The following is a 16,598-nucleotide window of genomic DNA, read 5'->3' on the forward strand; positions in this document are numbered from 1 at the left end:
GTTGCTCTTGCTACCTGACAGAATATGAAGTTCACACATCCTGCAAAATGTAGTCGTGATTTCTGAAGGGCCTGACAGATTAAGTTTCTTAGTCCAAAAAAAGAGCTTAGGATTGGAAATAAATGACTGAATTTGATAGAAAATTGCCCCTCAGATCATTCCAAGTGCTGACATTCTGCCAGTCTGTAAATTAAATGACAGACAAGAAGAGTAGTTATACACAGACTCCCAAAATTTTTGTGACACAATAAAGCTGGAGTCACAATTACATGCAGTGCACATAAGATATGGTATAGAGCATAACCTTAGAATATGGGGCTGTACAACCCCATAAAGGTAGTTAAGCCGTTATGACCTTGACACCACTGGATGCTTTAGGATCTCTCGGCATTTTAAGATTGTCCCAAGACAGGTGGGAACCAGCTGTAGTAATGTTCAGGAAGTAATCTGACTAGTAATATTGTACTAATAATAGTATAGAGAGCTCCTGTTACCTTGTGTTCTTCACCAGGAAACTATTAACTGTTTCCATCTGAATCATACTACCAGGACACTGGTGAAGACACTTGGAGAAATGGAAGACTCAAATATATTTGCTAAACTTTATTATATTACAACGTATAGTATCTGAGAAAAGAAGGTCATCTATTAAAACCAACTATTTCCTCAAGCAATGGACTTGTAACAATCAGTACCATCATCTCAGATTTGAATTTCAAAATAAAAATATTTTATAAAAATATCCTGTTTGGCACCTGGAAGTGTCTGCTGTAAATGTCCTTACTCCTGAAGGGAGACAGGATTTGGTTCCTAGGACTGGAATATTAACTACTTCCTGCTTGTGGAAGCATCCCTGGAGAGAGATAGGATAAGTGGTGGAAAAGACAAAGAAATAATAGTGGAATCACATACACCCAAGGACACAGATGTTCATTTTCCTAGAATCTGACATTATTCCCTCCCCTATGTACAAAGACATGAAAGCCAGTTGCCAAAAGGTGAGAGCATCCAACCTTTCTATTTCACAGGTGCCTTCAGTTTCCTAAAGAAATTGATCTTTAATAGAAAAAGAAAAAAGATTAAAAAGACAAAGAAAAAAAGAACTGTTGCATTTGTTTACTGTATAGTATGACACTAGTGTCTGTACAGAGGTAGCAAAAGTGAAATTCAGAGAACTTGACTCCTAAGTGCAACTGCAAATTCATTTTCATTCTGAAATTCAAATGAAAATTACAGCTGATATAGAGTGGCTCTTGAGTCATTAGGGGTGCTCAGGATGTCATAAGGGAAAAAAAAAACAACACAGAAAGAGTGAAGTGGACAAGAGTAGAAGGTAGGACTGAATGAACTTTGCCTTACCAATGTTAAGTGTCGTCTGATGGTAAAATATGAAGGCCTTTTTCAATTAGAGGGGAACACTCTCACAGGTTCTCTTGAGACAAGAAAGTCCCAGCATTTCTACAGATGCTAAAGAAGTTTGAGGATATAATGAGGATTTAAATCCTAACGGGTCATGGCATGTAGGAATACCAAAGCATACACTTTTATTTCTCTAGCACTGTTGCACACACTTCCCTTACCCTTAAAGCAAGATGTCGCAAGACAAGAAAAGAAACGTGTTTCTTCCACGAGCACAAGGACTCAATAACAGTGATTTACCCTTAAGATTATGGCAGTACAAAACACAGTTGCACACAGGATTGATTCACCACCTGTTGAATTTGGCCATTCACTAGGACAGCCACTCACAGCTTTGTGCGCTGTTGAAAAATATCTAAGAGTCCAAACCAGGTCAGGCTGAACCCGTGGTTGACTCAGAGAGAGGTAATCATTCCCTTCAGTGATTACTTGAGAAAAGACCTTGCACTGACAAGCTATCTGACAGATGAGTGGGGATGTTTTTCACCTTGTATCTGGCTGGCAAGGGCAGTGCATGAGGTCTTCAATTACTTGCCAATTACAGCTCACTTCCAAGAAACAGGCAGAGGTCAAGACTGTAATCAGCTTCAACTAGACCCAAATAAACATGTACTTGGTTACTGAGACCATCATATTTTAAACAATGGAACGCATTTAATACTATGGTAACAAAAAGTTACAGTTTCATTACTCTTCTTCAATTATCATAGAAAGAGTTTCCCCCCTCCCCAAGAAAAAAAGAAATCTGCCTTAATTCGAGTACTGATACTGATTGCACAAGGTGTTGAATATGGTACTATTATAATTCCTGATTCTATACATCCACATAACACAGTGATGCCTAAAAATGTTAGTTAATATAGAAAATATACCAATTGTGAATTTGTTACTTCACCATTGCAATAAATAATCACTACAGAACCTTAGAAAAATAAAAAACTATGCATGAAAAGTTATATTATATCATTTTTCCTGACTGCAAAAATACGTCTCTTTAAGAGTACTGATACTTCAGGTTTATAATCAGAAGGGAAATTCCCAGAGTAATAAACCTTTAATAAGGAAGAAAAAAGGTAAAAATGAGAGGTATGGTGACCTTCCAAAGAGGAAAAAATTCATCTTTATACTCACCTATGTTCATAAACACAAATAACTGCCAATAATTTTTCCTAAAAGTTAGTTTGATAACCCAGTAAAAAATGGAACAGTTCTGAAGCAGCGCTCCTAATTCAACATGTTATTTCATTTTCATGGTATGCTAATTTAAGATGAAAAAAACTACAGGAGGTGGTACACTTGTACTAATCCATATCAAGCTTCACAACAGAAGGTCACATCTTTCATATGGCTAATTCAAAGGAAAAAAATATAATTACCAAATATTTTTTAATGAACTTCTCTAATGAAAAAGATAGGGATTCACCCTTGTCTTTAGTTCTGTGTAGAATCACTAATGTGATTATTTTACAGGAAACTGTCAGATAAGCTAATTATTGCTCAGACGCACTAGTGGTAAATTGTCAAGTATGGGCAAGGCAGGGATATTACCTCTTACCTCTGACCTGTCTGACACCAGTTTTGAATCCTGTGTCATTTGAATATCAGTTCTCTAAGAAGTTTACTAAAAACTGAAAAGGGTTCAGAAAAGAACCACACAACTTATTTTGAATCTGGAAAGCAAAGTGCTGAAATAGTTTTACTTACTTAGTTTTTAAGAGAAAAAGTTGAAGAAGTTCCTAGACACAGATTAAAAATTAATCTACAAAGATTAAAGATATCTGATGTTACATAGAATTTTATATCTAGCAAAGAATAGGCAAAGGTATTACATAGGTAGCTCTTGAGCTAAACAGCAACAAAAGCCATAAGTGGATACACATTTCTAACATTGAAAGTAATTTAATGCTGGGGCAGCTTGGCAAAGAATGTCGAGATGAATCTTTAAGTTGGGTTTTTACAGTGAGATTAGTTTTTAAACAGGAATGTTTAGGTCTATTAATTATTGGCTCAGTCAAAAAAATTCTAACATTCAGAAAGCAATTGCTTCTTAAAATAGTCCTGGAGGAGAATGGTAAGCAAGCAAAGAGAAATATAAGTAACATTTAAAGTATGACTTTTAGCAGATTATTATGATTATTATGATTCTTAGCAGATTATTATGATTATTGCGATTATTGTGATCCTTGGAATGATAATTCAAAGGTGATGAATGGGTCAGCATCTGAGCTAACTGAAAATTCCTTCCTGCCTTAATGATATTTTTATTATTGCTGAACTATTAAAGCAATTTTGATTGTGGGCAAATGAACTACATTTCATTATATCTCAATTGCCAACTTGCTAAACAACAATTTCAGCATCACATTCTGCCTTTAGTTATACCTTTCTACTTCTGAAAACAATTACTCATGTTCAGGTAACCTGATTAAACTCAAATTCCTTATCCAGCCTTAAAATTTGCCAGAATGTGAACTGTGCGCTTTGTGACCATGAGTAAGATGGAAAGAGCTCTAACTTGTCTTCAAACCCCAAATGGTTTTCAAGCATTGGTTTATATTGCCACATTTGAGTAAGAGCAGGACATTTACTTGTAAAATAAGTCTTAGAAGTCTTAAACTGAAATTAAAACAATCCAGATTGATGTTGGATAAAATATACATAATGAACATATTAAAGTAATTTTTGTTCAAACACATTAAAAATTTAGAAAATTCAAACTGTGTAAAATTCCTGCTATCACCAGCTGCACATTACAAATGAAGCAAGGCAGACCTCCAATGCACCTCCTACCTTGCTAGGTGCTCAGTGCCAAGCATTTTTTTAGAGTACAGGTACTTTTGCTGTCTTGCAAATATAAATTTACATCTCAGACTTCAAAGGAGGCAATTCAGATGGCACGTTAATATATTTTAAATATTTAAAATGTATATCCTAAGGCTAAATCAAATTTGACTCAATGTGAAAAAAAGTTCTTTCTAATGAAAAAATAGTCAAGGACTTTACTCAGGTGATAGATTACTTTCCAAGCGGACAGACTACAGCCTCCTATACTGGCAGAATATGGTCTTATTCTCCAAGGGAATGCACATGAGCATTATGGATTATCTGCACAAATTTGGGCTTTCCAGAAATATGAGGTTCACTATATTTGCATTTCAACATAAATCTCTGCCTGCTTTTTATGCGCAACAGGTAAGTATGGGCTGCCACCATCAGAGAAACGTATGCAGGCTGTGTCTTGTTTCTGTTGTTCCTGAAAGCTCCTCAGACACAGCCAAGAGGTGGCTGTATACAGATGATTTTTTCCACCAGTAGCAATTGTCTTTCTTGGTGACTTACAGCCACTCTATCACTTGGTACAGGCACAGTCAGAAAAAATGCTGATTGACTACGAGTATCTGCTGCCAAAAGAACGGATCAACTTGTAGATTACTTGTTTTCTGCATTTGAAATCCTCAGCCAGGTTATTTGCCAAGAAAACGGGCCTAATAAGCAGCAAATAACGTGAGCTGCAAGATGACTGGTCTGAAAAGACCTTTTGAAAAGCAGGGTGGGAGGGAAGAATAGTTCATTTCTGGGCCTCACTGATGTGACAGGCTGTCCTGCCTTATCAGTCAAGGTGTAAAAGAAAGTTTTGGATAAAATTGCCCCAATACTCCTAATGCATAGAGTAGATATACACACATACTTGAATAATAGTTTATCTTTAATACAAGAAAGGGGATAAAGTTTTCTAAATTGATATAATAGTAGCAATTAACCGTGAAAAGTATTACATTACGTTTGAAATATTTGTAAACTAGGTAATAACAATTTAATATGTGTCCTTATAATGCATTAGTGGACTCAAGATTGTTTTTCAAGAAAATGCTAATCTCAGTAACAACAGGATTTTGACAATATTGTAATATAGGCACAATGTTAACCTATGAGATGAAGTACTCAAAAGTAGATGTGTTACTTACAATTACTTATGTAAATTGGATAGTTTAGGTAGAAAAATGGCATTCTTGAGGACTCAGCTAGAAGAGTAGTTTCTATAAAACTGAATTTTGTCGTAAAAGGTGAAACCAAATAAGATTTACTCAAATATAGGCAAAGAGAAGATGAATCAGGTCTATGCCAGCACCTCCCTATCAAACCTTTCTGATGTAGGGATAGACCTTGGAGTACAACGGTTTATTCTGATGAACCTACAACATCTGATAACTGTTATGCATTATCATGCAGTGAAGATATCTTCCTTAATGTCCCCCAAAATTCACTTCTTTAATAACCCTTTCTCTTTTCTGCTTCAGATGTAAAGGTTTATTTTGTTACATTTTTTGGTATTAGAATTTGTTGTTAATAATAAGTGTTAAACTAATAATCATACTGCTTCTATGTAAAAGTACACGATATTTCCTACAATAACTTTGATATAAATACTGGGAAATAAATATCTGTTTAAAAAATGGGTATTCACCTGATTTCATCTCTTTTTTTTTCATTATCTCACATTCTTGTTCTTCAGGTATCTAAACAACAAGCAGAAACAGAAGAAAACATTGGTTTGCTGGTAAACAGCAGAGGTGAATTAGTCACCAACAATGCTGAAAAGGCAAAGGTTCTCAACGCCTCTGTCTTTACCAGCATTTTGGGCCCCAGGCCTTGGGAACAAAAATCCAGGTTGATGCAAACACAGACCCGCTGTCATTGAAGGAAGAATTGGGCCTTGGAAGAGTTGCAAGGCAGCTCTCCATAATATTTGAGAAGTTGTGGAGATCAGGGGATGTCCCAGTAAACTGGATGAAGGCTAAAGTCACTCCCATCTACAAGAAGGGCTTAAAGGAGGATCCAGGAAATTATAGGCCCATCCGTCTTACTTCAGTCCCTGGGAAAGTTATGGAACTAATCCTCCTGGGGGCTATCACAAGTCAAATGAAGCACGTGATTGGGAAAAGCCAGCACAGATTCACCAAGGGCAGATCACGCTGGACAAACTTGATCACCTTCTATGACAAGTAACCTACTTGGTTGAAGTGGGACAAGCGGTGGAAATTGTCTACCTGTACTTCTCTAAGGTTTTTGACATGGTTCCCCGCAGTCTTCTCCTAGAGAAACTGCTGTGTGACGGTCTAGACAAGTGGTCCATGCAGTAAGTGGGAAACTGGCTGACAGGCCGCATCCAGAGGGTAGTGGTAAATAGCTCCTTTTCAAACTGGCAACCAGTCACAAGTGGGGTCCCCCAGGGATGAATACTGGGCCCAACACTGTTTAATGTCTTCATAAGTGATCTGGATGATGGGATCAAGTGTACCCTGATGAAGTTTTCTGATGATACCAAACTGAAGGGAGAGGCAGACACTTCAGAAGGGAGAGCCACTCTGCAGGAAGACCTGGATAGGCTGGAAGAGTAGGCTAACAAGAACCATATGAAGGTCAGCAAGGACAACTGTAAGCATAATCTGGGAGTGCAGCAAAGGCTGGGATCTACCTGGCTGGGGAGCAGCTCTGTGGAAAGGGACCCAGGGGTCCTGGTGGACAACAACCTCAATATGAGTGAACAGTGTGCTGCTGTGGAAAAGAAAGCCAATGGGATGCTGGGTTGCATGAATAAGGGCAGCACCAGCAGAGATAAAGAAGTTATCCCACTCTACTCAGCACTTGCCAGACCACACCTGGAATACTGTGTTCCGTTTTGGTCCCCGCTATACAAAAAAGATGTGGACAGGCTGGAGAGGGTCCAGAGAAGGGCCACAAAGATGTTCAAAGGCCGGGAAACCTGCTCTATAAGGAAAGGCTGAGAGAACTGGGTTTGTTCAGCCTTGAGAAAGGAAGGCTTAGGGAAGACCTTATCACCATGTTCCAGTATTTAAAGGGTGGCTACAAGGAAGATGGAGACTCCCTTTTTAAAAGGAATCACATGGAAAAGACGAAGGGTAATGGATACAAGTTACTCCTGGGGAGATTCCAAGGGGACACAGGAGAAAAATTTTTCCTAATGAGAACAACCAGCCATTGGAATAATCTCCCCAGGGAAGTGGTGGATTCACCAACGCTAGGCACTTTTAAGATTCAGCTGGTCAGGGCGCTGGGCCATCTTGTCTAGAATGTTCTTTTGCCAAAAAAGGTTGGACCAGGTGATCCTTGAGGTCCCTTCCAACCTCGTATTTTATGATTGATTCTATGATTATCAACAATGAGAAGATAGCTGCTGTGGCCTGTGTTAGATGATTCAAGTTTTATCTGTCTGTTTGAAGAGGAATCATTTGGGGGCTCTTGATCCAAAAAAGAAAATGTGCCTGGAGAAGCATATATATTCATGCTCCTGTAGTATTATCTGAAAATATCAACAAGGGCTATCAGAAATACAGATCGGAAAACCCCAATCAGAAATGACTTCTGGAGATACCACTAGGGAAAATGATTGCAGAAACCAAGAACAGAGATGTTGTATCAGATTAAATCATTTGCCTCATTAGATTTAGGCAGCATTCAGTCTGGCTGGACTGAATTTTCTACCAGGTGTTGAACAATTCATCGACAGCTACCAGAGAACTAGGTCAGATAACTAGAGGAAAAATCTCCTATTAAAAAAATAGATAAAAGACAAGATCTTCTTTATAATCTTAAGAAGATATACAATCATTTGTAATCACACATGAAGAAATTTGGGCAGAGAATTCAGAAAGGGGACACAAGGCATTTTGAAGATACAAAATATAATACAAACCAAAAAAGCTGTGTAGCACACTTTCAATTATGCTGCTTAATCTTTCACCATTGATATAAGAACACATAGGAATAAAACAACTTAAAAAATTTAATTGACAAATTTAATTTGTCAAATCTGGCAAATGAAAAAAACAAAACAAAACAGGAAAATTCAGCAAATCTTTTTTACTCCATGAAAAAGAGCATGAGAATGTAAAATAATCTGAAATAAGCCATTTTTATGTGATTTTTGTGATGTTGATCCACATGGGTCTACCTGAATTGGATCACAGAGTCTTACAGTGGAGTGCAGAAGATAGTATATTGGTTAGAGATTATCCAAAAGAACTAGCATACTGTTTGAGTTAATCATAATGCAAAGCTCATAATCACAACAATGCAAGGACCTACCAAAACCTAGTAAAGGTTTTCACAGGGGTCCTATTAACTCACTGAATCAAACTACAGAATGCAATGATATATGTAATCTGTGCTGTTGGGGAGACACCAGCTTGAAACCACATGAAATAAAGATCCGAAAATGAGGAGTTAGTATTTTCAAATAAGAGACACCGAGTTAAATAACTTATATTTTACATGTTCCTAAACTAAAAAGACATGAGGTCAAAAATGGACTGTAAGTTAACATAAGGGCATAAGAGCCAAAGCTGAGCATCTCTTTGCATTGTATGTGAGTAAACTGAATGTAGTCTGAATTCAAAGTGTGTGTATCTACATATCTAAATCCATATATCCCCAGTGTGTCAAAAAGCCTAACTTTCTGAACCTGACAAATATTTTGCGTGAAGGTGGCTGGCAAGAAAACCAGACAGAAAAATATAATAAAAACCAGGAATTCTATAGGAAGATGCATTAGATGCCCAAAATGTAATCCTGCAATAAAGAGAGAAGATTTCATTAAAAACTCATTTTTCTTCTGTGGTACAGTAGCCACATTAGTTATAAATGTGAGAGTAATAGTGAATACATAGAAAAAAGGGAAATAACAATCTGAATTAATTATGATGTATAGAAAACTTACATAAGAAACTAAATGCAAAGGAGAAAATCCATTATGAAAAGCTCTAAAGCTTTGGGGATAAACTTTTAGTGTTTATGTTTGGGTTGCATATTACCAAGGATAGCTTCACAGAGAAAATACAGCAGATGTAGATGATCTTCCAGATTTCTGAGACATATACCAAATACTTACTCTGAGCTAATGGCCAGAAAACGTATACCGCCTACTTAAAAGGCAGAGTAAATCTAGGAGTGATGCAGAGAAAGAAACAACATGAATCATTAGATGAAGATAAGGAGAAAAAACCTGGAATCAGACACTGTTTTTTAACAACAGCAAAAAGGAAGGAATTGCAAAATGAAGTGATTACTCCTCCTTCCCTTGTCATCTTCTCAACATGTCAAGGTTTTGGAGTCATCCCACCTAACTTTAGAAAGCCTGTGACTCTCACAATTTGAGAATATCACTTACTCAAATGGATAGATTCCCCCCTCCCCACCCAAAAAAAAAATAAATCACTTGTGCTCACTTGCTTTCTCCTTTCAGCAAACAGATTTCATGGTTTAGTTAAAACATGCTATTGGTTCATCACAAAAGACAATGGACGACATTTATTGCACTGTGGTATACAGGAGTTTAAAGCACATGATCTGACAACTCCTTTTTACTTCGTGTATCAATCAGTGAAATTTACTACTCTCTGGCTTCATTTTCCTGATATATTTGCGTCCATCAGGAGATAAATCTATTAACTGTTGTAAAACATTTTGAATTATACATAAAAGAAGTGCAGAAAGTATTATTAGCACTAATATATTTCTGAACAGAATGGGTACACCTGAGTTCACTACTCAGATTATTTTCATCTGCCTACAAAGTTCCGTATGCCGCTTCCCCCCAAATCACTGACAAAACTGTATTCTTAGAAAATGTTTACTATTTTAATCAGTATACCAAAAAACTAATTAACTCTAAATATGTTGCTTTAAAAAATCCATAACATCAATTTAACTTTTATTCTTTTTTTGATAATTTAAAAAGACATAGATTATTTTTTTTTTGCTATTTCAGCCTTAAGTACAGAAAACTAATAAATGTTCTCAAAACTTGGAATAAATTGTGCGTATTTCGATTTGTACCACCCACATTTACTGATAGCTAAGATAATGAAATAGTGAAAAAAGAGAGTCCATAAATGTAACTAGAGGGCATTTATAGATTTTAATTAAAGGAGAATTCAGCCTTGTGGAGAGTAAGTAAAAGAAAAGTCATTTACAGTGATAGGTAAACATTGTGCAGTATATTATTTTCCTTTGCTTATGGTGGCTTTTTAACAGTAGGAATGTAGCATATATTTATTGAAAGAGAATAAATTAAACATATAATTTGAGAATATAAATTCTATATTGAGTAGCTAGTATGAAGTAGAGAAAGTACATATCAGAAGTTGTCTCCTTGGTGGAGATAAAACAGACCAGAAGAGCATGTCTTCCTCACACCCAGATTGTTCGCATAAAATTCTCTAGGTTATCACCTCAAATTACAGAAGAGTAAAACTGAGCAATAAGGTTCTAGTATTCTTCCATTTTATAGTAGATGAAACAATTTCCATTTATTCAAAGTTTTATTTATGAGAAAACTAATAGCCATACTGCAACAGGAATGAGAGCCTTGTGTTCATGAGCTGCATCACAACCATCCACCACAAAGTTGAGAGTTCTCTCATCAACTCTCTGCTTACTTGGGTCTAATATTTTTGTTCTTTTTCAAAAAAGGTTAATTATAAGCTAGGAAGTTTGCAAAAGGTATTGTTTTGATAACTCAGAGTGTAGCGCTCTTTATCCATTTCCTTGACATCTCTTCTTCATTTGCAGTTACAGTATTTACCTGTTTTTGATCTCTGTGGATGTAAAGCACTAGACAAGCACATTATCAATGGGAGTAAAAATTAGTCATGAGAAAAAAAAGCTTTTCAGCAGACCCTGACCTGGCAATACTAGAAGCTTTTTCAGCAACAATGGACCAGCTTTCAGAAGATGATTCGGAAACATCAGACTGCTTAAAGCTGGCAACTAAGTGCTGAAGGCACCTATCCCAAATATCCTTGGCTTCTTTTCTTAACTGCCTATTTCTGTGGGTTTTTTTTTTAAACTGCATCCAGAACTTGAGGCTTCTATTATGAAAAAAAAAACAAAAACAAAACCAAACAAACAAAAACAAACAACAAAACAGAGAGAGTTTTCCTCTTATTCATTCTGCCCAGGAGTGGCCTTCTGACCAGTCATGCAGGATGCACAATCTGGTCTGGTGCTCACATGGGCATAGCTCCAAATCAACTACAATACATGCCACTGCCTACCAATGACTTGCTACTGCTGTTTGAGCAGAAATATTTAATCAAGGATAACTTCACTGGAGTTCTGTGCTAAAGATTTCTATCTACGGCTCACTCGTCCACATCTGAGTGGTTGTTTCAACAGCTGTTTCAATTCAATTGATCTTGTTATATATGAAGACTTAATTAAACAAATTACTTCTAAGGAATGCCTCGAATTGCTAGCATTAAAATTTCTATCGTCTTTTTTTTTTCTTTTGCACACTGTCAGCTCTGGCTAATCATTTCACATATTGGTCCATGATTGCTTTCGTACTTCATAATTCTGCTCATAACTCTCTTTGACATGAAGAATGATCTTAAGAAAAGAAAAATGGCAGAAAAGCCCCTATGTTTATTACAAGCCATTTCTAGTATGAAGTGCCAGTGATAATGAATCTTCTGAAATGAACATTCCTCTGTTTCCACCCATGAACACCACTGTGAAGGGGGACATCACAGTGGAAATGTATAAATTCCCAGCAGATCATAGCCTGGATGGCAAAACAGCTTCGGTGGCTGCTAATTTCAGAGAAACCACAAGTCACTTCAGCCTCGTTTCCAGTCATAGCCAGTCCTTGTCAAAAACGGTTGTAAATATCAGAGGTAACTCCCTTTGTGTCTGTGGTTTTGCTCTGTTTTCCCACTGATGAATGGGAAGTTGTCAATAGCCAGGATTATTAAAATGGGATTAGAAGCTGCTTTGACATTTTAAAGGAATCAACGTTTCAGTAATTTAACTCAGTTATCACAATTTTAGCTGTAAAGTTCTGCTACTGCCACTCTCAGGGCTCCCAAGCAAGGAGATTAGATACATAATAATATGGAAACATGGAATCCACATTTCACAGTAGCATATATGATTCCCTCTATGCCTTTTTTTTTTCTTTCCTGTTAGAGATACTAACTGCTATAAAGGTATTCTTATTTAAATATTTTGGTTACTCGTATCCATAACATTTCTTCTGTGGACCTTATCCCTAATGGTGTAAGTTTCTAGCCTACATTGATGAAGGGAGTTTATTTTGCTGTTTATTAATTAATAAGTGACTAACATTTTGAAAATCAATCCAGGTTTCCCAAGAAACACTAGGACAAAACCATTTTAACCTAGGAAAGGGCTGATCTCATGATGCTTCAACCACTCTCTCTCCAACAATTTACCCAGAATAACCGACATACAAGGAAGATATTCACATACAAAACCTCTTGTATATCTTGATCAAGTTCATGCGATCCATATATATGAAGACCACAGTCTTTTAAGTAGAGTGCTAAAAGTATACTGAAGTGATATAAACTGATATCTCGAATATTGCATAATCTTAAACGCTAACATGCTGTATATTTGACTTGGTCAGTTGTTGTATCTCATTTTAATTGACTTTTGGAAAAACTTGTCATGCAAGAAATTTGCTTAATTTTAAATTTATATCTAGGCGTGAACAAACTTTCTTCATTAGATATCAATACACTACTTCTTACCCCTAATATATTACTGTTTTAAAAAATCAGTAAAGTTTATTGAGGAGGACATAACCCAATTCATGAAGAGTTAAATATTTAACCTAGAGACAAAGCCTGTGCAATCCACAACCCATGAGAGTGAATAAATCTGTTCTACTACTTATCACTTTGGGAGCTGTCATACAATATTAAAAACATCTATTTGAAAATACTTTTATAACAACAGTAAAACCACTCAGCAATTAAAAGCAGCTATGCAAAACCACAGAAAGCATACTGTTACCTAAGTGAGTGCAATACATCACAAAATAATATTTAACATAGAGAAAAAGTCTCTGCAACCCACAAGCTACAAAAGTATATAAATCTATTCTGCTACTTATCACTTTAAGAGCTGTCATACAATATTAAAAACATCATTTTGAAAATACTTCTCCTACAACAACAACAGAATCACTTAGCAGTTGAAGGCAACTGGACAAAACCAGAGAAAGTATACTGTTATCTAAGTGAGTGTAGTACATCAGAAAATAAGTATAAGCAAGTATATACAATTTTTATTCTGAAAATATTTTATTATTTTCATAAATAATAAAAATTGCATAATATTATTATACACATTGTTTGTATTGCAGAGTCTGCAGAAAGCAGAGTATTACTTACACTTATGATAGTTATTATGGCACTGAAAAAAGGAAAATGAAGTTTTGCTATTGATTTACATAAATTGCTCCTGATTATTCCAAATTTATGTGGAAGTGGTTCACAAAGTTCAGAATCATGATAAACCAGTGTAGGAAGGAAGATAAGTTAGTGTCAAGCTTTTGTTACCATGATAGGTACTAATCCTGAAACCTAGATTTCTACCAAAGCTTCAGTATGATTTAGAGTTCAGATTTAGCTTTGGGTACACTGTGTGACAGATTATTACTGAATCTATGGATTATTTCCAGATAGATATATGATGTGTTTTATAAGCCATAAACTACTAATTTGTATGAAACATGCAAAAGGATTTCATTGGGACATACTAACCCTTGAGATTAAAAAAAAAAAACAACAAAAAAACCTAAACCCACAGAAAAACAAAAAAACAAAAAAACAGAAGGGATGTAACCTATCCAAAACCACACAACTGAAAATGTCCTTATAATAAACAACATTTTCAGAAAACTGTGACCAACTTCCTCACTGACTTCTGGAAAAGCACACTGATAGTCCACTTATACTTGTAAAATCCATTTTATCTTAACATTCTACTTAAAAACATCTCTAACATTTACACAATTTTATGATGCATGTACTTTTCATTCATGGATGGAAATGAATAGCCTTGGTACTCAAAATCATAACAGTTTTTTTAACTCCCCAGTAAAGATATATAAATCTTCTTTTTTTTCTATTGTAATCAATTCAGATCTTTAATTCTCAAATTTGAGAAAAAAATGGGGAATAAGCCTGCCCTTTTCCTGAACTGTGAGAAAAAAAATTCAGAAGACTGTGCAATTTAGCTAAGCCTCATCTTCATACATCATTGTTTATATCTATTACTTGATTCTCACGTCACATGCCTTTTATCTCATTCACAGCAGCTGAACACCAGAGAGCAATGGGGCATATAGGTCTTCCTCTGGTTTCATCTAGCTGGCACGCTGGAAACATATATATACTAGGTCAGAAGAAATTTTAAGACTCCATGCACATGCAGACTGCCAGATTTTCGAGCACTGAGGCAGACAAAACAGGCAGCTGCATGAGAAACTTATTTCTTACAGAAATCTGACAACCGCTTACAGGCAGCTTCACTGTATTTCTAATTGTCTTTCCATTATCAGCTTCCCCAGCCATAAAAACAAGCACAGACAAAACCAAGTGCTAAATTTGGCCAGGGAACTCGACCAGATGTGGCAATCAGACTCGACAGAACACACAGAAACCTGCCAACCAACCTAAAAAGTAAATACTGCCTTTTTTTCCGAATCTCTGCAGCCTCTAATGAAGGAGATAACTTTTATCATAACATTTCTCAAGTTGATTGGCATTTCTATTTACAATTGAACACAAAACAAAAAGAAAAGCAAAGTTCATAGCTTTGAAGGGAATCTCTCTGTTGTCATTTAAATTCAATATAATGCACTCTAATGGATATATAAACTCTTTACAGAAATGCACTTGATAATACATTTTTGTGAGTCCCTGCAGGGTTTTCAGATTCTGTAATCAAAACTAGCAAGTCCACACAAGACAGCAACACAGAGAAACAGTTGAGTGAACTTCCTTATTTAAAAGTACTTGAAGACTGTGTTTCTTGAAAGGGTTACATAAACAGGATTACTTTAGACCTTTTCATAGGAGCAAATTTTGCTTATATTCTCACTCATTAACACACGAAACCACAATCTCTCAGTCAACAAAGTTCCCCTTTTCATAGGCAAAGTATATACACTGAACTCAAATGCTAGCTTACAGGAAGATTTGAGAATACAATATTTCTTAAATATTTGAGGAACAGACCATTTCAGTCTGGAACCTAATAAAACCCTGGGATGCAATGAATATCATTACGTTATCAACCATGCTGCAATCAGTGGGTTTTTTTAGACAAACTCCTCATATGGTAAGAATAATAGCGCTTTTAGAAGTCAGGTAGAAATAATCAATATTCTACTCGCTGTTACAAATAAAAAGCACATTTAAAATAAAGTAAGCTTCTTAATTTTCATTTTTACTGCTTTATACCCAAAAAATATTGCTAAGAAGAAAGGAGGTGATCTAAGATATACAAAGCATCCAGCAATAAAACTTGCTCTGGATTGCCCTAAGTGAATGTTGAAGTTGTTTATTTTGAATCTGAGTATTGTAGTTCTTCCTCAAGCACATTTTAAAATGTTAACAGTGAATCAAATATTCAACAGGTTTTTAAATGCCATAATATATATATCTTGGTATTATAACAATCCCAGCAGAGATGATGTTAACCTGAATAGATTACAAAACAATTTTGAATAGATTACAAGCCAATTTTAAGGCAATATAACTGTATTTGCATGTTAACATCCTGCAATCTGCTTTGACCCCTGCTACTTTGAATTTGCAGCTTTAAAGCAGGAATAAGAGATTCAGATTTTAAGGCATTTATCTCCTTTTAACATCTGCGTTTCTACTTGCAGTATTCAGGAGACCAGTTTATTTTCCCCGAGAAAGAAAAAGCACCCCAACTTCAACATCAACACCGCGCAGCCACCGATGGGCACGTCGCTCTCCAGGTGGCTCAGGTAGTGTCTCGCATCCCATCTACAGGTGCCCCTTGCCTCGCCGCAAGAGAATAACCGGAACGGGAAAAAAAAAAAAAAAAAGGAAAACCCACTGAAAAGCGCCCCCTTACCTTCCAAACCCGCTTCAATCAGCCCAAACTGTTCCAACACTTTAACAAAGAGCACAATCACGATCAAAACCGCTATCATTTCAAGCCCTTCCAAGTTCATGATGAGTTAGGTCATGGTCTGACCGGCGCCACTGAGAAAAAGTGCTCTTCTGCCCGGCTTTCTTTGCAAAGCCATCAAACTAGGCGCAGAAGGCTCCCGGCGAGGGAAGGGGGCGAGCGGGAGGGGAGCGGGAGGG

At 36.3% G+C, this 16,598-nt stretch overlaps 1 protein-coding gene across 2 annotated transcripts in view; it reads right to left on the reverse strand.

Moving 5' to 3' along the window:
• The window catches only part of KCNIP4 (Kv channel interacting protein 4), a 345,478-nt gene that overhangs the window by 210,387 nt on the left and 118,493 nt on the right, over positions 1-16,598 (reverse strand). Inside the window, exon 1 of one of the 2 annotated variants that reach the window (XM_009887638.1) lies at positions 16,363-16,462. The exons of the other annotated variant lie outside the window; for it this stretch is intronic. Coding sequence (XP_009885940.1) covers positions 16,363-16,462 — 100 coding nt within the window. Of the gene's footprint in view, positions 1-16,362; positions 16,463-16,598 lie in introns of those variants that run through there. 2 annotated transcript variants of the gene reach the window in all.

This window comes from Charadrius vociferus, unplaced genomic scaffold (genome assembly GCF_000708025.1).
Source record: "Charadrius vociferus isolate BGI_N301 unplaced genomic scaffold, ASM70802v2 scaffold306, whole genome shotgun sequence".
NCBI lineage: Eukaryota > Metazoa > Chordata > Aves > Charadriiformes > Charadriidae > Charadrius > Charadrius vociferus.